A 22,257-nucleotide genomic window follows, 5' to 3' on the forward strand; every position below is an offset into this window, starting at 1 on the left:
GTGGTCTCTCTACCATACAGTGATGTAGTCTCTCTCTCTCTCTCGGTCTCATAGTATCGGTGGTCTCTCTACCATACAGTGATGTAGTCTCTCTCTCTCTCTCTGTGTCTTATAGTATCGGTGGTCACTCTATCACCAGTGGGACTCGTGTGTTGGTCAATATGTGGTCTATACATCATGACCCTAAGCACTGGGAGCAGCCTGACCTCTTCAAACCAGGTACACACACACCTGCAGTTCACACACTAAAAAGCCTGTGTTCATGTGCAGGGATGCAAACTCATCGAGGGTGAAAGATGTGAGAAATGTTTGGGTTAGGTAGGGTTGCACTTGGTCGGCCCTTCAGGTACGACTCACTGGTGGTAAAGTCATCGGAAACTGGCTTGATGAGGATCAGCTGAAAGCACCATCAGTCAGTGGTCAGTGAATACCACGACCACAACACCAGAGGGAGCTCCACAAATCATGTTAAACCCAGATTCGGCTCAAACAAGGGACTAAACACGTTTCGCAATTATGCCACATCAATGTGGAACGCCCTACCCAAAGCTGTAAAGGAATGTGAATCACTAACTACTTTCAAAACCACTCTCAAAGAACACCTACGGGAGACTGCTATTCGAAACTGGCCCCTGTAAATGTCCTAACCCAACCCCCTTCAATGTACAGTAAATTACCAAGTATGGTTTTGTCAATATTCCAATGTACAGTTTTGCTTGTACAGTGTCCCCCACCCACCCACCCTTCCTACCCAACCCCCCCCCCCCCCCCCCCCCCCCCCCACCTCCAATGTACAGTCCCCCCGACCCACCCAACCCCACCTACCCAACCTCCTCCAATGTACAGTTTCTACGTCAAATGTATATACTCTCTTTTCTGGACTCTTTTTGTATCACAAACAGTACTGTATTTGCAAATCTGGTATGTCATAAATGTGTAGATGTAGCAGTACTGTATATCTGTATGTCATATATGTTATGATAGAGAGAGGATAGGGATGCGGTATGTGTCAGTTTATGCAAAACACGCCCCTTTTGGGAATTTGGAGCCTTCTGATTGGTCGAGAGGTTTAAGGGGGCGGGACTTAGGGGTATGTCATACCTTATAAGGGCATATATCAAAGTTTGATGGATTGTAGCCACGCCCCCCCTTTTTAGATGATTTATGACCCCCTAGGGCTTCTCTGATTGGTCGAGAGGTTTAAGGAGGCGGGACATCCGGTTTTGAGGGAGGGACATCCGGTTTCGGAAGGGGAGGGGCATCTGGTTACGGAAGGGGAGGAGTTTTCAGATTTTTTTCAAAATAAACGTTTTTTTTTTTTTTCAAAAAAAATAAGTCCTTCAAAATAAAAGATTCAAATTTTTTTTTTAGATTCAAAAGTTTTTTTTATTTTCAGATTGTATGTATTCCAAGGTTTTCAGAATATGTATTTCTGTATTCCAAAAGTCTTAAGAATATATCTTCACAATATGTTTTATGTGTATCTTCACAATATGTATTTCCAAGGTTTTTCAGAAAAATACAATATCTTCACAATATGTTTTATGTGTATCTTCAGAATATAGTTTCACAACAATCTTAAGAATAAATGTGTGTGGTTTAAGTTACACAATTAAGAATATATGTATATCTTCAGAATAAAATACATTTTGTGTATTCCAAATGCTAAATGTAAAATACAATGTGTGTTTTCTTCAGAAAGTGCATTTATTTCAAATGTGTGTGTTTTCTTAATGCCAAAAGCCAAATGTAAAATACATTTTGTGTATGAATCTATTATTCTTCAGAAAGTGCATTTATTTCAAATGGTGAGTGTGTATTTCTTAAGAAAGTGCATTTTCTTCCAAGTGATGTTTGTATCTTAAGAATACCCTCTCTCTGTCTGTTTGCTGTTGGTGTGTAGAAAGAATTCTCCCCTGCTCTGTGTGTCTCCACACTGTAGGCTGTCTCCTCTCTCAAATGTCTCTCAGTAGACTGAAATGAAACGCTGCAGGTTCTCTGAAAATTCTGATAGTGACAACCCCCGTAGCAGTCATAGGAGGCGGGTGAATGACTAGGGCCAATAAGATGGCTCAAAACCATCTGCCAAAAGCAGATTTATGACTCTGCGACTTCCCGTTTCTGTAGAAAAAACTGCCCCCAAGGTGGGTGTATGTGTCTGTGTGTGTATTCCAAGGTTTACAGATTAAACATTTAAACTGTGTGAGAATTAAGTTACATAATATAGTTTCAGAATAAATGTAAAATACAATTTCTGTATTCCAAAATTACAAATTTTGTCTAATGTGTTTAAGCAAAAGTCTAAATAAAAGAAAATACTTTTGAATCTAAAAAAAAAATGTGATAACTTGTAACCACAATAAGTATGTATGTATGTATGTATGTATGTATGTATGTATGTATGTATGTATGTATGTATGTATGTATGTATGTATGTATGTATGTATGTATGTATGTATGTATGTATGTATGTATGTATGTATGTATGTATGTATGTATGTATGTATGTATGTATGTATGTATGTATGTATGTATGTATGTATGTATGTATGTATGTATGTATGTATGTATGTATGTATGTATGTATGTATGTGTAACTGAGGGGTACAATTCCCTGACTGTATTGATAAGTATGGTATCATTAAACCACTACCGCTTGATGTACTTTAACTTCTGGCCATCCAGTACACGATATCTAAGTATGATGAACACTTTCCCACATATGAAACCAGGTCCACACAAATATAACAGTCGAAGGTTTAATATAGCAAAAGGTATATACAACATTCACTTAATTACATTTATGATTTGAATGCACTTGTAAGGCAAATGAGTATTCGTAGGCAAATCAACACTGAATGTCCAATCTCTGGTTACGCAGGAAGCAAGTATACAACCTGGTTCTTTAGGGAAACTATAGCGATGGTACTTAAGGATTATAGCGGGATACTAAAGGGGTCCTGATGGTTGTAAGTCAGTAAGGGGGGGGGGGGGTTTGGAGAGCCGTCAGCTGCATCCCATCTGGCCAACGATTCCTGGGGAGAATTCAGGTACAGAAAACAGTGCCCGCAGGATCTTGATCCACAGATGAATACACTTGGGCCCTCTTGTAGACGGTAGCTGTAGGTCCACAACGAAGGAGAAGCGAGGCGGCCTCGGTCTGGGTTGAGCGCCGTCTCACCTGGGCTCCTCTCGGGGGTAATTCCAACACTCACCGGCGTTGGCTGTTATCCGCTCCACAAATCAAAGCACCCAAAGCAAATAGATATTCCATGCCGTATAGGCTCAGCAGTCGTCCGGGTAGGTAATCCAATGTGCAGGTCCACTCGTCCTCGCCCAGAACTCCTCGGATGAAAGCACCACGCGTGGTCTGCCCAGCCTGGTTAAGACTCTAGATAACGCGAGGAAACGATGGGGGTGCTGCTCACTTTAGAACTCTAACCGAACGATGCACCATACATAATAGACTATTATTAACTTAATAGAAATACGTCCCACTCGACGGTACAGTGCCAAACTATGACAATTCAGCTATGAATTTACACGAGGTCTCAATGCCTATTCTGGGGCCAAAATAGGCCATACTGCACCACACGTGGGTCGTGGGTGAGGCTTCACGTCTGTTACTAGGTTGGAGGGTAAAGGACTAATGGACTAAAAGAAAGTTCTACTTTACTTGCGCCCTATTTATATGCACGGTGAACAAATAGTACCATTCGTATTTCGGTAGCCGTATTCCTACGCGGAACCGGGGCTAGTTGGGACATGTTCGTCGGCACTATTGAACTTGACTCAAGGGGCCTGTCTGCTGGCGCCAGGTTCTTGTCCAATGAGAGAATGAACTATTATGGGCTGTAGTAGACTAAAGGGATATTCAGTGTATATGTACAAAGAATATACAAGGGATATCAAACGATATACAAATACTATTAAATATATATCCATAAATAAATATATATATTCGGTTTAATCTGATCCTTCACAACAGCCGCCCCCTAATTAGTCCCACCTAATTAGCTAAGCAGAGACAGATTAACCGCACTGTCTACCACTCAAGGTCCGCTGTAAGGGTCAGTCAACTCACAAAGTCATGGGGTCATGGTCGTCATCGATAGTGTCTGGGAGTCTTGGCAGTTCTATTAGCCTCGCCACGGGTCGTGTGTAAGTTCGCCCTTGGACGAGCACTTCAGCTGCTCGGACCTTGCCATCGGCACCGGTGATCACTTTGCTTACGCGGCCAGCCGGCCACATAGCTCTGGGTAGTGACTGGTCGATAATCATGACGACTGTTCCTTCTGTCAAATTGTCTCTCTCTTTTACCCACTTCTGGCGGGTCTGTAGAGACGGTAGATAGTGGAGTAGGAAGCTATTCCAAAACTTGTCAGCCAGTACTTGACTGTACCTCCACATTCTTCGGCCGTTCGCTTCTTCAGGCCTGTACATTGTCTGGGGTAGCGCGGGGTCCAGCCGCCCCATCAAGAGTGTGTTGGGGGTGACTGGGTCGACATCTGCTACATCACTTGAGACGTAACCGAGGGGCTTGGAGTTCAATACTCCCTCGATCTCCGTGAGGACTGTCATTAGGACTTCTTCCGCCACAGTCTGGGCCCCAAACACGGCGTACAGGGCTGTCTTTATAGAACGTACTTCTCGTTCCCAGGTTCCACCGAAGTGGGGTGCGTTCGGGGGATTAAACTGGAAGTCAATCTGGGATGGAGCGAGGTGGGTCTTAAGTTCTGGGCCCATAGCTTGAAAGCTCTCTCTCAGCTCTCTTTCTCCGCCTTTGAAGTTTGTCCCGTGATCAGACAACAATGTAGACGGTTTTCCTTTCCGCGATGTGAATCTTCGGAAGGCCATAAGGAATGAGTCTGTGCTCATGGTTGGAAGGAGTTCGATATGTATCGCTCTGGTGGTCATGCATTTGAATACAATACCCCACCGCTTCTCGGTTCCTCTTCCTTTCTTTATATACAACGGGCCAAAACAGTCCACGCCTGTGGAGTGAAAGGGCTTGTCGCCGAGTCGGAGGCGACAGGGAGGTAGGTCAGCCATCCGGGGTATGCTGGGCTGCGCGCGCCACTTTCGGCAGTCTAGACAGGTTCGCTGGAAGCGTCGCACTGCTTCTCTCCCTTGAAGTATCCAATAGCGACGTCTGATCTCCGCGAAGACTCTCTCTGCTCCTGCGTGGTGCACATCCTCGTCGTATTTCTTTATGATCAGCTCTGTGACCTTGTGTCGGCTGTTCAAGACTATCGGGTACTTAACGTCATCCGGTAGCTCGGGGGCTCTCCGCAGACGACCACCCACTCTGATGAGATTATGGGCGTCACTCTCGGGTGCCAGGTGGAGCAGTCTGCTGTCTGATGGGACGGGCTTTCCTCCCTGTAGACAGTCTAGCTCATCGGGGAACGAGTCTCTCTGGGCTCGTTGTAGTAGAAGAAGTTCTGCTTCTTCGTAGTCAGCTGCTGAAATGTCAGTGGTGGGCTGAATCTCTGGGTGGTGCCACAGGAATGTCTTTAGCTGCGCACTCTGTAGGGTGAGGCAATCATCTATGTTGGGGTCTGTGGAGGCGACTGTGCTCAATCCACAGAACATAGGTTTCTTGTTTTCAGCCTCCTCTTTACTCGCTTCCCGTGGGGTGGGCGTAGGCCACTCTTCTTCCGGGAGCTTGAGGAACTCTGGTCCGTCACTGTAGATGTTGTGACGGGTGAGGTCATCTAGGGACATTCCCCGGGTGATGACGTCAGCTGGGTTGTGTTTGGTGTCCACATACCGCCAGCTTGCTGCTTCTGTTAACTCTTGAATCTCTGTGACTCTGACTCCCACGAAGACCTTGTATCTGCATGAATCAGACTTGATCCATGTGAGTACTGTCGTAGAGTCTGACCACAAGATTGTTCTTTGCACCGGGATGGTGAGTTCACGTTGGATTAACGTGGCTAGATGCGCTCCTGCTAGGGCTGCGCAGAGCTCTAGACGCGGGATAGATTGTTGCTTTCGTGGGGCTATTCTTGAGCGAGCCAGGATGAAAGCGGTGTGTATCTCTCCTCCCTTCTCTTGGGCACGCAAGTAGGCCACAGATCCATAGGCTACTTCGGAGGCGTCGCTGAAGACGTGTAGATCCATCTTGCATGTCTCTGGCCTCACTGTGGGTGGGAAGTAGCTGCGGCGTATGTTGACGCCTGGGAGTGAGCGGAGTTCCGTCTCCCACTCTCTCCATGTGGAGGCAAGGTGTGCGGGTATTGGGTCGTCCCAGCCCTGGTCCTTGTCCCATAGTGCTCGTACAATCATCTTTGCCCTGGTGGTGTAAGGTAGAATACATCCCAACGGGTCATATTGTCTGGCGAGTGTTCTGTACACACTCCGTCTGGTGGTCGGTATCGCCGTCGACCTTCCCTGCTCCGTGGTCAGGGGTTTGTGTCTATAGTGGAGCGAGTCTGTTTTGAAGCACCAGACTAGTCCTAGTGTCATTTCTTGGGCTTCTCCTGGGATGGTCGCCATCCAGGTCTCGCTACTGGCTGCCTTGTCCGCGGGGGAGAGGCTGCGCAATACTTGCGGGTCGCTGCTGGCCCACTGCCTGAGATCAAAGCCGCCTTTGATCAGGGAGGCGCGTAGCTTGAGTAGGAGAGCCTCGGCTTCTTCTTGGGTCGAAACGCTTTGTAAACAGTTGTCCACGTAGAAACTGTTCTTCACACTGTGTCGGACCTCTTCATCTGCTGCTGGGTCCTCTGCGACGTGTTTCTGCAGTGCAAATGTAGCACAGCACGGGCTGCATGTGGTTCCGAAGGGGAGGACTTCCCATTGGTAGATGGCTGGGTGCTCATCTCCGATCCTCTCTCTCCATAGGAACCGCAGTAGGGGCTTATCCTCCTCCACTAGTCTCACCTGCAGGAACATCCCTTTGATATCCCCGCTGATAGCCACCTTGTCCTGGCGGAAGCGTAGTAGCACGCCTAGTAGAGAGGGGCCGAGTGTGGGGCCGGGCAAGAGCTCTTTATTCAGATTCTGGGATCCGATCTGGTAGCTGCAGTTAAACACAATGCGATCCTTGCCGTTGTGGTGGACCTTGTGGTGCGGCACGTACCATGATTCGGTCGTCTGATCGGCCTCTTTAATGTCAATCTTCATTACGTGTCTCGCTGTGATTAGCTTCTCAATCTCAGCGCGGTACACACTCTCTTGAGCGGGGTCTTTGGCTAGGCGCCGCTCTGTGTTCAATAGATACCGCTCCGTAGCTTCTTTCGTGGCGTGAAAGGTGGGCATTCCCTCTCGCCTCAGGAGTGGAGTTGCGTATCTCATCACTCCGTCGACTGTGACTCTCTTTGTCCCTTGCTCGAGGAGGTTTATGGCGTAAATGTCTTCTTTAGAACGAATGTCTTTCTTTTCGTTCTTAAAGGGCATTGTCTCTAGTGTCCATAGCCTCTCGACATGCTGCAGGAGAGTGGTGTCTTCTTCTGTCACTCTGGAGTGGAGGCAGCTAGTGGCTGCTGTTCGGTTGAGAGATTTAGCGAGGGGGCCTTGTAGTGTCCATCCTAGGCGGGTCTCGACTGCTGCAGGACAGCCTCTGGGTCCTGTATGGACCCGGTCTATCGGGACTATGAGGTCTGCATGGTCGGAGCCTATCAGCAGGGTCGGGGTGGCGCCGTCTATGAGCGGGATAGGTAGTTGACGCAGGTGCACATATTTATCCATCAGCTTGGCGATGGGGTAGGTGTACTGTGATAGTCCTATTTCTTGGCTGATGAAAGCATTTGTAATCCTATACCGTCTCTCTGGCTGCCCGCTTGCTGCGATAGTGAAGGAGACATTCTCGCCTTTTATCGTCTTTAAATCTCTTCTTATTGTCCGAATCGTCATCTGGTTCTCGCTCCCCCGCAGTCCCAGCTGGGCCGCAGCGGATGCGAGGAGAAGGGTCTTCTCTGACCCGTCATCAAGGACGGCGTAAGTGTCCATGACTTTATCTTGGTGGCTCAATGTTACACGGACTACCTTTAAGAGCACCTGGGCGCCGCTGCTGCTGGCGGGGTCAATGTACATGACACTTGCCTTTGTGCTGCTCGATGGTGCAGGTGCAGGCTTTCTTCTGTTACTGTCGTGTAGGACATCTAGGTGGGCTCCGTCACACCGACTGCACCTCTTCTTTAGGCGGCACTCGGCTGCCATGTGACTGCGCGCACATCGGTAACAGCGCCTGTTGGACTTTATCCATTGACTCACTTCTTCTGCATTCATCTTCTTGAACAGGTCACATTGTGACAGCCAGTGTTCCTTCTCGCAGTACGGGCACACCATCTTCCACTTCTCTTTTCTCGAGGGGGTACTGTGGTTCTTACTGCTCGGTACTGATTCTGATTGGTGCATGACAGTCACTGATCTTCTTCCATCGTTTACTCTCCTAGGTCCCTCTCTGGAGCTTGGTGTGCTCCGCACGAATGTATCCAAGCGTAGGCTGCTGACTTCTCTCGTCAGGAAGTCGGCTAAATCGAGGAGGGATGGTTCGGGACCGTTAGGATCACGGTGGTCTCTTTGCCGCCTAAAGCGCTCTTGTCTGGCGGGCGGCAGCTTCTCTAAAATCCTCTCGACGTTAGAGTTGGCGTATAGCTCGTGCATACCCTTTTCTCGTTGCGCTCCCAGCATCCCTACCAGGGACTGCACTTTTATAGACAGGTCGTCTAGTGAGCGATTGTCTGTTGCTGGGGGTAGGCGGTCAATATGCCTTATCTCTTGGATTACGTAATCCCATATACGTCCATATCTCTGGTCCAGCGCTGCTAGAGCCGCGGTGTATGGGGTCGTAGAGGTGGCATAGGCTAGCGCTATATTGTGCGCTCGGGGTACTTTCAGGTGCTTCAGTAATATTGCATACTTGTGGCGTTCGTCAACGACATCCACCATCATTGTCTCTAAGCACATCCGGAGCTCCGTGTACTGTGCTCGATTCTCATGGGTGAAGTCTGGAAACGTCGGTGTGCCAATGTATGACGCCGTGGATGGCTGGCACATCGGTGAGCGTTGGGAGAGAGGCCTCCTAGGCGAGTCTCCTCTTGCGCCTCTCTGTGGGCTGGTACCGGCAGGGTACCATGGCCCGCTGGTCCAGGTGCTGTTCCTCGGGGCTGGTCGTGCGTCATGCTCACCCGTGAATAGAGTCGGGGGTCTGTAGCGCAGCGCCGCGGGGGTATAGCCTGGGCTGTACTGGACCTCCTGGTCCGGTGGAGTACTGTGCTGTCGTCGGGCTTGGTTCTCCTCCTCTCCCTCTTCTTCTTCTGTCAGGTCCTCTAGATCCTGTAGTCGTTTATTTAGCCTCTCCGCAGTGTATGCTGCTCCTTCCTTGTAGCTGGGTCTCGCTTGGACCGGTCGGGGAAGGGGGTCTGCGGGGGGTATAGGCTCTCTCTGGTGGTCAAGTTCAGGGTCGCTTGGTCGGTTAGGGGATGCTGCCCTTGACTGTTGTCTCGACGAGGCCCTTGAACCCCTGGCGGAGGGAGAGGGTGTTGCCCTGGTGATCAGCTGCTCCATTAGCTGCGCTTGTAGTCTGTCGCGCTCGGCTTGTAGTCTGTCGCGCTCGGCTTGTAGTCTGTCGCGCTGGATGAGAGCGATGTCGCGCTCTGCTTCTCTTTGGGCACCGTCAGCGGCGCGCTGGTGGTCGGACCGGTCTCTTGCCATATTCTCTTCCGTCTGAAGGCGTCTCATCTCCAGGCGTATGTGCTCTTCTTCGCTCCGTTGCTGTGTTTGGAGTCGATCGCGTTCACCCTGAAGTCGATCGCGTTCACTCTGGAGTCGATCGCGTTCGGTAGAGGCTGTCAGGCTGACGAGGAACGCCTGTGACAGCATCCTCTCCGCCTCGCTGGGGGAAGACGCTTGTAGAGGTGAGCCGCTCCTGGCTGTCCTCATTGGGGAGTCCTGGAGCTCTATCTCCTCGGCGCTCTCCTCATCTTGTTCCGTGCAGGGTTCCACCTCTGGAGGGTTGTCTTCCTCCCGGAGCTGGTCGGGGACTACTTCTTCGGTATTGGCGGGGGGTAAAGGCATGTCTGTTCCCTCCTGGTCCCCACCGTGAGCTTGGTCAGTTACATTAGAACCCACTAGGGCCTCTGTGGTCGGGGTAACCTGGTCGTTAAGGTCAGACATAATTTTACTTTCTACTTTTACCGCGTTTACCGTCTGTAGAAGGCTAGGTAGTTGACTGACAGCGTAATCCTCTAAGTACTGAGGTGTCTGTCGTCTGCGCCGCGGGCGTTCTACGTTAGGAGGACCGTTTCGTGGAGTGTTCATCATAGGCCATTTCAATATTAATAACACTATATTAATATTACACTAGTTACCCTCCGGCTCGAAGGACCAATTGTAACTGAGGGGTACAATTCCCTGACTGTATTGATAAGTATGGTATCATTAAACCACTACCGCTTGATGTACTTTAACTTCTGGCCATCCAGTACACGATATCTAAGTATGATGAACACTTTCCCACATATGAAACCAGGTCCACACAAATATAACAGTTGAAGGTTTAATATAGCAAAAGGTATATACAACATTCACTTAATTACATTTATGATTTGAATGCACTTGTAAGGCAAATGAGTATTCGTAGGCAAATCAACACTGAATGTCCAATCTCTGTTACTAGGTTGGAGGGTAAAGGACTAATGGACTAAAAGAAAGTTCTACTTTACTTGCGCCCTATTTATATGCACGGTGAACAAATAGTACCATTCGTATTTCGGTAGCCGTATTCCTACGCGGAACCGGGGCTAGTTGGGACATGTTCGTCGGCACTATTGAACTTGACTCAAGGGGCCTGTCTGCTGGCGCCAGGTTCTTGTCCAATGAGAGAATGAACTATTATGGGCTGTAGTAGACTAAAGGGATATTCAGTGTATATGTACAAAGAATATACAAGGGATATCAAATGATATACAAATACTATTAAATATATATCCATAAATAAATATATATATTCGGTTTAATCTGATCCTTCACAACAGTATGTATGTATGTATGTATGTATGTATGTATGTATGTATGTATGTATGTATGTATGTATGTATGTATGTATGTATGTATGTATGTATGTATGTATGTATGTATGTATGTATGTATGTATGTATGTATGTATGTATGTCTATATATTAGTTTCTTGGATAAAGACATAATCTTGGATAAAGACAAAGAAAATTACAAATGTATCCCCTTAATGCTCTTTGGGTGCCAAAGTGCACCATTTCATTAGCATGCATGTGTCTAGGGTTTGAATATATCCTTAATACGGTCCTGTGAAGTGTTTTTATTTAAAATAGATTCTTTAAAAAGGTTGCATTACAGTGTTTTATATTATTCACATTAATTATTACACATATATTACACTATATATGATAGCTTAAAGAGTATGGCTGAAAATATAAAGTACAGAAAAGATCTATGTGTGTCTGTGGGTGTGTGTCTCTGTTCGGGGGTGCGAACAGGGCCCCTTCTTAGGTGCTAAAACACAGCATGGGGGGCGTGAAGATTAGGGCACATGCAAACTCAACACACATTTACAGTCATCATTCAAATGGTTTATATCTTTGTAACATGTACAAGTAATGTATTGTACAACATTATACTCATAGCATATTTTTTGTTCACACAATGTTCACCTGTTTTCACACATATTTTAAAAGATTTCCCCATAAACATGCATATGTCCTAATAAACTAACCTACACTTTGATGAATATTGTTACACCGCTGACAGAGATGTATTATAATTATAATTTGGATAAAAACATCAACTAATTGACTAAATGTAAATGGTGTAATACCAACTATTTGACAGTTTGGGACACGGTGGTGATTCTTATTTTCTTATTTCGTAAGACTAAAACTAAAATTAAGAAGTTACATGCCATAGCCTCTAGTCTTGTTTACATCAGAGTCCCCCATTCTCTAATTCTAATTCTTAATGTTACATCCAGACATTTAAGACATACCAGATTACAAATACAGCACTGTTTGTGAAAACAGTCCAGAAAATATATGTCTGTCCAAGCTGTTTTAACTGTTTCAATAGGGTATTTCAACCATCTTTAATTAAGACTTATTTTGGATATAGATCACCTCAAGGCCTGAATGTCCATACATTGTAGCAATGGTAAGCCTGCATCTTTAGGTCAACTTCCCCTTACCAACATGCACATTTAACCCCCATTTAATGTCACAGTACCCTGAAATAGCACAGAGTGTGGGGAAAAGGCCTTTTTCAAAATAATTTTTTTTTGAAACTGTACACCATTCACCACCCTAGCTGATTTTAAAGTTCCAAATTAAGGACATTTAAAGAATGAGAGGGGCTAATGTCCCTGCATCATTGCATAACGTGGTGTTATATTTTATATTTATGGCCTGACCATCTCCCCCATACCAACATCCTGCAGTTCATTAACTTCCTTCCTCTTTTTTACCCCCCAATCTTTTTTGTATTATTCACATTAATTATTACACATATATTACACTATATATGATAGCTTAGACTTGGGCTGAAAATATAAAGTGCTGAAAATATCTGTCTTTTTGAGGATCTGGGTGTGAACAGGGGGCCTGTTATAGGTGTCAAAACGCTGCAAGGGGGTGTGAAAGTTTAGAGAACGAACAACCTCTGTATATTTGGTGGTAATACTCTGCATTTTACTCTAAACAAAACTAATAAAGTCTGTATTACAGCTAACTCTTTAAGTTTCAATAGTTTGGATTTAATAAATAATTCGTTGGTATGTTCTCTTGAATCTACATTGTGAACTATTCTTACTGCTCTCTTCTGTAATATAAATAAGGGCTTTGCTGTTGCTGTCATTTTGACCATCTAGCTAAAAGAGGGGTCAATGATCGCAAATGAATACATGGTAAAAAGGTCTACCAATTGTCATGCAAGAATGCACTTCTAATATGCTACACACTAGTAATTCAGCCATAATATTTCCAAATAGTATTGTTCTAAACAGTGTATTACAAATACAGTGTATTTGTAGCTAATGTAGACAATAGGCAATTATATAATTGTCACCTGAAAACATATTGTTGTCTATTTTCAAGATAGCTACTTAACCAGTTCATCGCCACCCAGCTCACACCGTATGTTTGTAATTTAGAAATTAAAACGTGATGATCAATCGTATCAAGTGCTTTTTTAAGTCAATAAACACCCCTATTGTGTAATTCCTCTCATCTACGGTTGTGGTTATTTCTTCATATATATTCATTAAGGCTAAGGCTGTAGATCGATTTGCCCTGAATCCATACTGACTCTCACTCAGTAGGTTATTCTTTTCAATAAAACTATCTAAGAATCTTGAATCAAGAATCTTGGAAAATTGTGAAAACAAAAGACAATGGTCTGTAGTTGATAAAGATGTGTTTGTCCCCAGATTTAAATAGAGGAATAAGGTAGTGAATTAATAGAATTTTCCCACAGGGATGAGGTTTATCTTATCTAAGTGTGCTAGTGTTTAATAATGTATAGGGACATAGTGTGTAATAGTGTAATATTGTCATAGTGTAATAGTGTGTAATACTGCAATAGTTTAATACATTATTTTTTTTTATTCCTCAAACAGACATGTTCATGTAACTTGCATCAATCCGATCATACTTATTATAATCTATACCCTTAATTTCAGTCACCTTTCAGCCAACTGAGTTGAAGATTTGTAGCTTGGTCCAGAGTTTTTTTTTTTTACCTACCAGATAATCTGTAGCAGGCTAAATGTGAATAAAACACATTGAAAGCCAGGTCAAGAGGCTAAAAGTGAGGTTGGGTTTCTTTTTCAGAAACAAATCGTGTTTTTTTTTCTTTGATTGTCAAGGATAAACATAAATTATAGACATCTAAAATTATGAAACAGGTCGATTTTTAGTAGATTTAATCAATAGTCAGAAGGATAATGCTATTTTAGTCAAGGGTTGAGATATATCACCCCCATGACACATCCCTATTTTGTAAGACAAGCAGTATGATGTTGTAATTTCAGTGATTAGGCTCGTTTGCCTGTATACATTTTTTTAACAATCTGCTTTTGGTGTATTTTTTAGGTGTTTGGTTATGTTTTATCTGTCATTTTGATCAGGTCTAGCTAAAAGAGGGGATTTATGATCTCAAATGACTAAGGTTTACCAATTGTCATGCATGAATTTCAACTCTAACATGTTACATATAAGTAAAGAAGACTATTTGCAAACAACATTGTTCTAAACAGTGTATCTACTATAGACAGTGTGTATTTATATTTTAGCTAAATGTAAAAAAACATGAGAACACAATCCTAGTGAATTCTGAATTTGATGTTTATTGGTTGAATGTCAAGGATAAACATAAATTATAAACATCTAAAACCATGAAACTGACTGATACACTTAAAACAGACATGTCAACATAGTTTTTTTTACCTGTTTGCATAATGATAAGGTATAAAAACAAAGTGCTTCAATACAAATGTATTTTTTAGAAGTTTAGTAATATCAAGCCCCAAATGTATTTTCTTTAACCTGATCTAAGCTACATTATACAACTCATTGCTGAATTACTTTACAGTGTCTAGTTTTTTAGCCACACTAAATATTTATGCTCTCAATATTAATGGATATGCATTAAATCCTACACATGATAGGAAATATTCAAACAGCTCAAAGATGATAATTCTAAGGCAAATCCATTTTAACTCACTCACCATAGTTAGTGTATAGTATGGCTAACATGTATGAAAGTTGTTGATACAATATTATAATTCATAATAATTTTGGTCTAGGTCGGAGATGCATTTAAGTCCTATCGATAGGTTTTTCCATACCTTTGCAAGGATATGTATGACTGTGCTACATTCATTTATTTTAAATTTGGTGGACTTTATGGTATTTTATGGTTTATTTATGATTGTGATACTTCTTATTGAATTGTTTAAAGAATATGTGTTTAACCCAAGGGGTGATTAATGTATTGTTGGACCTTACAAATATGATTTGATCCCAACAAGTCACATTCACATAGCTGAATATAGTTGCACAACAGGATAATATTTGTATTATTACTAGGATGAACTTAAAATCATTCAAAACAATTATTACATAACAATTATTACAATGAAGCGCAGTTAGTTATATTATAAATTTTTTATTAAAGAATATTGCAGATCATACTGTAACCTTTTTTATCAATAATATAAGCGTGCATAACATCAATAATGTGATTAATATCTAAAGTTTCTAAACACTTATGATTTTTCAGTTTAAAAGCCGTAACATCCACTATTACGGTGTATAAACATAACAGGTGTGCTCTGTTAAAATGACCATTCATATGATCTAAAATAGTAACCGTTTTCAGATAGAAGACTTTCATCCTCTGAGAGTGTCTCTATCATATATTGCCAATTATTTAACAAGCCTTTCTCTCTCACCAGCTTCAACATATTTTCAAAAAGCCTTAAGCGCAGGCTATTGACATTCCCGTTTACAGTGTACAAGTGGGCATCGTTGACTTTATTAGCTATAGCATGCTTTAAAAGCAATGCGATATCATAGTTTATAGAGCTCGTAATACAGCTGGTAGTCCTACTGAAGAAATTCCCCATTTCCTATGCTACGATCCTGATACTTTAAACAACAGCTGATATAGGGTGTGTATTTCTGTTTGGGGGTGGGGATGAAGCTGCGGACGGGTCTGTATGACGCTATAGATGTGTAGGATAGAAACCTATATATTTAGAGAGTTCCCTCTTAGAGAGACCCTAGAAAGAAAAATGGCGAGCAGCCTAGCTACATCTACTATACGCATGTCAGCCCTCGTAGCGCATTTTAAGGCCGAGTTACTTGCACCATCCAAATTTGGTAGCGTGTTTTATAAAGAGATATGGCCCCTCAGGGATGGGGTCCTCGGATTCTGTTATGATGTTAAATTTGAGAGAGTTGTCTTCTACAAGACCTCCTTGGAGAATTTCCAGGGTGTTGGAAGAAGATCTGAGATAGACCAATCGGAGACGGAATTTTGGAAAATGAAAAAAGATTCGTATGAGGCTATGGATGGATTAGTGGGTAGAACGCTTAAAGACGGGCATATATTCACCCTGGTAATAAGCTCAATAGACTACGGGTATGTGTATTACGGGCGGATATCTATAAAAAGTACTCTGGCTTTTGGTGTAGAGACTAATCTAACTTCTCAAGGTTCCTTAATACAAGTCATGAGTATATCCTCTTCTCAGTACCGGTAACGGCCTGGTTAGAATGTCTTCGGACTTGCGGATTGGTTACTAACGCAGGGGTTAAGGTGAGGACGGACCTGGTTCATTTAAAAAGATGTCTATTCCCATACACCGAATCAATCGGAGATGGAGTGCGATTGACCCTCAGCGAAGGGGCGGAGGATGGGGCGTGTCAAGCCTAAATCCTCCTTTAAAAAGACTTACAGCGCATTTTGTACTTTTAGATAGCAATCATGGCTTTGTATGTGACACATGAGACTGATCCTGCTAACTCTGCATTGGATACACTAGATAGCCTGTCTCCACTATACACGCCTGACGATGTTGAGACACTACCCGCTGGCGGTTATAGATTCGGTGGCCCTACTTCAAAGCGATCAAACTTTGCTTGGTAGGAGGCTGATCCTTCTAAGCGTGCCTCGGATACACTAGATAGCCTGTTTCCACGATACGCTCCAAACGAGGAAATTAAGACATTACCCGTAACTATGTTTGGTTCAACTATAACTCCTTCATTGCAAAGCCTCCTAGACACCCCTAGGACTAGTTACAGCCCTCTTTCAACGATTTGGGAGACTTCATCGCCGGATTCACCACCGTCAAACCCCGTCAGGTGGATGGATTCCCCTCCTCGTAATAGCCCCTGGTACACGGGTCCTTGGGAGACTTCGTCGCCGGATTCATCACCGCCAAACCCCGTCAGGCATATGGATGTCCCTCCTAATAGCCCCTGCTACACCCCTCCTACATCAGAATCTGATGTATTCCACCCTGACCCCGAAGAAATACCTCTCGTTGATGTAACCAACATAGCATCAGGACTGCCATCCCCAACCGGGGGTACGGTTAAGAGACTGTGTCCTACTAGAAGAAAAACCCTCCAATTCCCAATCGCAGTAGCTACTCTTAGAGCCTTAGTGACAGCCGCGGAGCTGTCGGGACAATTGTACATCGATGGGTAACCGGGAATGTCAATAGCCTGCGCTTAAGGCTTTTTGAAAATATGTTGAAGCTGGTGAGAGAGAAAGGCTTGTTAAATAATTGGCAATATATGATAGAGACACTCTCAGAGGATGAAAGTCTTCTATCTGAAAATGGCTTAGTTACTATTTTAGATCATATGAATGGTCATTTTAACAGAGCACACCTGTTATGTTTATACACCGTAATAGTGGATGTTACGGCTTTTAAACTGAAAAATCATAAGTGTTTAGAAACTTTAGATATTAATCACATTATTGATGTTATGCACGCTTATATTATTGATAAAAAAGGTTACAGTATGATCTGCAATATTCTTTAATAAAAAATGTATAATATAACCAACTGCGCTTCATTGTAATAATTGTTATGTAATAATTGTTTTGAATGATTTTAAGTTCATCCTAGTAATAATACAAATATTATCCTGTTGTGCAACTATATTCAGCTATGTTCAAGTTTCAAGTTCAAGTTTCTTTAATAGTTGTCATACAGAAGTACAGAATACTTTTGTACAAAATGCTTCTTACTGTTGCGCTCCAGAGACTGTGCAAGACAAGATAAGTATGAAATAAAAACATAGTAAAATTAGAAGTAAAAAAAAATAGGTCACAGTGTTCAGTTTAGACATATGTACAATGTTCGATGCAGAATAGACGTAGTTACCATACAATATACAATATACAATACTGTGCAGTGTACTAATATACAATACTATATAGTGCAAGGCAGAAATGGAGAAATGGGACGAGGTGCAATTTAGGTACAATTTACAGTAGGTGTACGAGTTGTAGTGCAAATCCTTTATCAATAAATATAAAGTGTAAGTGTGTTTGTGTGATCTAAAGTGTGGAGAGTGGGTGCTGCAGTGTGTTGTTTGTTTGAGTGAGTGTGTGCGTGTGGGTGTGTGTGCTGTGTGCATTTGATGGTTGTTGCATAGTGATTATTGTTCGTTTAGCGATTATTGTTCGTTTAGCAGCCTGATGGCCTGGGGATAGAAGCTTCTTCTGAGTCTTTCTGTGCTCGCCTTAAGACTCCGGTATCGCTTGCCTGACCGCAGCAGTTCAAAGAGGCAGTTGTTCGGGTGGCTCGAGTCCTTAATAATTCTCTTAGCCTTCCCCTTGCACCGCTTGTTGTAAATGTTCTGGAGGGTGGGAAGCCCCCCTCCAATTGTGCGTTCGGCTGAACGTGTCACTCTTTGTAGTCTGCTACGGTCTTGTGCAGTGCTATTCCCAAACCAGGAGGTGATGTTGCCGGTCAGGATGCTCTCTATTGTACATGAGTAGAAGTTCCTAAGGATCTTCTGACTGACTTGGAACTTCCTTAGGCGCCTGAGGAAGTAGAGGCGTTGTCGTGCCTTCTTCACAACACTGTCAATGTGTGTGGTCCATGTCAAGTCCTCGGATATGTGGGTTCCGAGGTACTTGAAACTGTTCACTCTCTCAACCGGTGCCCCGTCGATGCTGAGGGGGCTGTAGTCCTTGACCCCCGACCTCCTGAAGTCCACAATCATCTCTTTTGTTTTGCTGATGTTCAGGGAGAGGCAGTTCTCCTGACACCACTGTGACAGGTTCTCTACCTCTTCCAGGTAGGCCCTTTCGTCGTTGGCAGAGATCAGGCCCACCACTACTGTGTCATCAGCAAATTTGATGATGGTGTTGTTGTTCCGCTGTGCTACGCAGTCATGTGTGTACAGGGAGTAGAGGAGGGGGCTCAGAACACAGCCCTGGGGGGCCCCTATGTTGAGCGTGATGGATGAGGAGGTGCAGTTGCCGGCTCTTACCACCTGGGGTCTGCCCGTCAGGAAGTCCAAGACCCACTGGCACAGGTCATAGTTCAAGCCCAGGTCCCTGAGCTTGGCTATGAGTTTGGAGGGGACTATGGTATTGAATGCTGAGCTGTAGTCGATGAACAGCATTCTCACATAGTTCCCCTGCCTCTTGTCCAGGTGTGATGCTGCTGTGTGCAGCACATGGGCTATGGCGTCCTCCGTGGACCTGTTGGGGCGATATGCAAATTGCAGAGGGTCCAGGTTGATGGGGAGGGAGGAACAGATGTAGCCCTTCACTAGCTTCTCAAAGCACTTCATGGCTATGGAGGTGAGGGCTACAGGGCGGTAGTCGTTGAGGCAAGCGGGCATAGATTTTTTGGGTACAGGGATGATGGTGGACTTCTTCAGACAGGTGGGGATGACAGCCTGTTCCAAGGACAGGTTGAAGATGTCAGTGAATACCGGGGCCAGTTGGTCGGCACAGACTTTTAGGACACGGCCGGGGATGCCGTCCGGTCCTGCTGCCTTCCTGATATTCTCTTTTTTAAAGATCCGTCTCACCTCATGCTCTGTTACCCTGAACACTGAGTCTCCATCAGCAGACCCCCCCCCCCCCATTGCCGTGGTTTGTAGGCTGGTGTTGTTATTCACAGCCTCAAACCTCGCATAGAAGGAATTGAGATCATTTGCTAAGGAGATGTCACTGTTCAGTTTGAGGGGGGTGCCTTTGTAGTCTGTCATTGTTCTGAGGCCCTGCCACATGCCTCTAGAGTCAGCCTGTTCAAACTGAAGTTCAACTTTATCCCTGTAACGCCGTTTTGCCTCTATTACTGCTCTCCTGACGTTGTATCTTGCCATCTTGTGTTCTTCCATGTTGCCTGTCACCAGCCCGGTGTTGTATGCTGATGTGCGCACTTTCAGAGCCTCACGGACGGATTTGTCTACCCAGGGCTTTTGATTTGGGTAGATTTTAATTTTGGTGGAGGGGATTGTTTCTTCTACCTGAGTACAGACATAGTCAATCACCGTTTCGGTGTATTCGTTAATATTGGCTGTGTTATTACGGAATACACTCCAGTCTGTGCATTCCAGTACAGCTTGGAGTGACTCCTCTGACGTCACGGCCCAACGCTTAACCTCTCGCGAGACCACCGGCGTTCGCTTGAGACTTTGTTTGTACTTTGGCAAAAGAAAGATGGCGGCGTGATCGCTTTTACCGAATGGACTAAGAGCCTGTGACTTGTACCCATTCTTAAATTGCGAGTATACATGGTCTAATATGTTCTCGCCTCTGGTGGGACAGGTCACATGCTGATAGAAATTCGGCAGCACCTTTTTAAGACTCGCGCTGTTGAAATCGCCCAGAACCATGTGAATGTGATCCCTTTAAAACTTCGAAATGTCAACACTTGTTGGGATCAAATCATATTTGTAAGGTCCAACAATACATTAATCACCCCTTGGGTTAAACACATATTCTTTAAACAATTCAATAAGAAGTATCACAATCATAAATAAACCATAAAATACCATAAAGTCCACCAAATTTAAAATAAATGAATGTAGCACAGTCATACATATCCTTGCAAAGGTATGGAAAAACCTATCGATAGGACTTAAATGCATCTCCGACCTAGTGTTGAGGAGATAACCCTAGACCCTTCTTAGATGTTGGTGACAGTAGTGTTGCACTAAAAACAGTCAAACAGTTACAATAAAGCATACCAACACATTTGCTATGTATAGAAAAAGGTGTTATTCCCATAGCAGGAGTCGAACCCGCGCCTCCCTGATGAAAGCAGGGCATCCTTACCGCTAGACCATATGGGATTTGCATGTGGTATACTGTACTGAACCTGTATACACTCTGACAGGGCTCCGGGGGTCGGAAATGTATCTTTCTGTACAAGTTTTTTAAGTGAAATATATTAGTAGAACTCTTTTTACATCATTCTATAAGACTTGTAGATATATAAGAACATTTTATAGAACATAAGACATGCTTTGATATTATAAAATATTATAAAAACAAAATATAATCGATCCACTATACCCCTGGATTCACTATACAATGAAATAAGAATACAAAATAAGACAACTCGACAATGTAGCTATCAACCATGGGCCATCACTGAAACAATATGATTTGTTTTTGCTACACCTTACATTTCGCAGAGTACATTTCACAGAGTAAATTTGACTCAAACAGAGTACATTTGGATAATTGAATGTGAATGATACATTCCTATCTCTAACTTCACAAGTCGGTTCAGGGTTAATGATGTTACTGAATGTATCCAGGATACATTCCTATCTGTGAACATTATAATCACGGTAAAACCTAACATTGTATTATTTTCATGGTTATAATACATCTTTGTTTTAAGATATTTCATGCTAAATAGTTCTTAAAATGAATTTTCTTCAATCATCGGGACAAGGAGCACACAACCTCGCCGGTAATACACTGCATTTAGCTTTTTTTTCTGCAAAATTATTATGAATTATAATATTGTATCAACAACTTTCATACATGTTAGCCATACTATACACTAACTATGGTGAGTGAGTTAAAATGTATTTGCCTTAGAATTATCATCTTTGAGCTGTTTGAATATTTCCTATCATGTGTAGGATTTAATGCATATCCATTAATATTGAGAGCATAAATATTTAGTGTGGCTAAAAAACTAGACACTGTAAAGTAATTCAGCAATGAGTTGTATAATGTAGCTTAGATCAGGTTAAAGAAAATACATTTGGGGCTTGATATTACTAAACGTCTAAAAAATACATTTGTATTGAAGCACTTTGTTTTTATACCTTATCATTATGCAAACAGGTAAAAAAAACTATGTTGACATGTCTGTTTTAAGTGTATCAGTCAGTTTCATGGTTTTAGATGTTTATAATTTATGTTTATCCTTGACATTCAACCAATAAACATCAAATTCAGAATTCACTAGGATTGTGTTCTCATGTTTTTTTACATTTAGCTAAAATATAAATACACACTGTCTATAGTAGATACACTGTTTAGAACAATGTTGTTTGCAAATAGTCTGTTTTACTTATGTAACACGTTAGAGTTGAAATTCATGCATGACAATTGGTAAACCTGTCATTTGAGATCATAAATCCCCTCTTTTAGCTAGACCTGATCAAAATGACAGATAAAACATAACCAAACACCTAAAAAATACACCAAAAGCAGATTGTTAAAAAAATGTATACAGGCAAACGAGCCTAATCACTGAAATTACAACATCATACTGCTTGT

At 43.2% G+C, this 22,257-nt stretch overlaps 1 protein-coding gene across 1 annotated transcript in view; it reads left to right on the plus strand.

Moving 5' to 3' along the window:
* The window catches only part of cyp17a2 (cytochrome P450, family 17, subfamily A, polypeptide 2), a gene marked incomplete at both ends in the record, with an annotated part of 69,759 nt that overhangs the window by 41,542 nt on the left and 5,960 nt on the right, over positions 1 to 22,257 (plus strand). The window contains one exon of the mRNA XM_084327737.1: positions 116 to 219. Coding sequence (XP_084183863.1) covers positions 116 to 219 — 104 coding nt within the window. The remainder of the gene's footprint in view (positions 1 to 115; positions 220 to 22,257) is intronic.

The sequence above is a fragment of the Notolepis coatsorum genome (assembly GCF_963971535.1).
Source record: "Notolepis coatsorum genome assembly, chromosome: 1".
NCBI lineage: Eukaryota > Metazoa > Chordata > Actinopteri > Aulopiformes > Paralepididae > Notolepis > Notolepis coatsorum.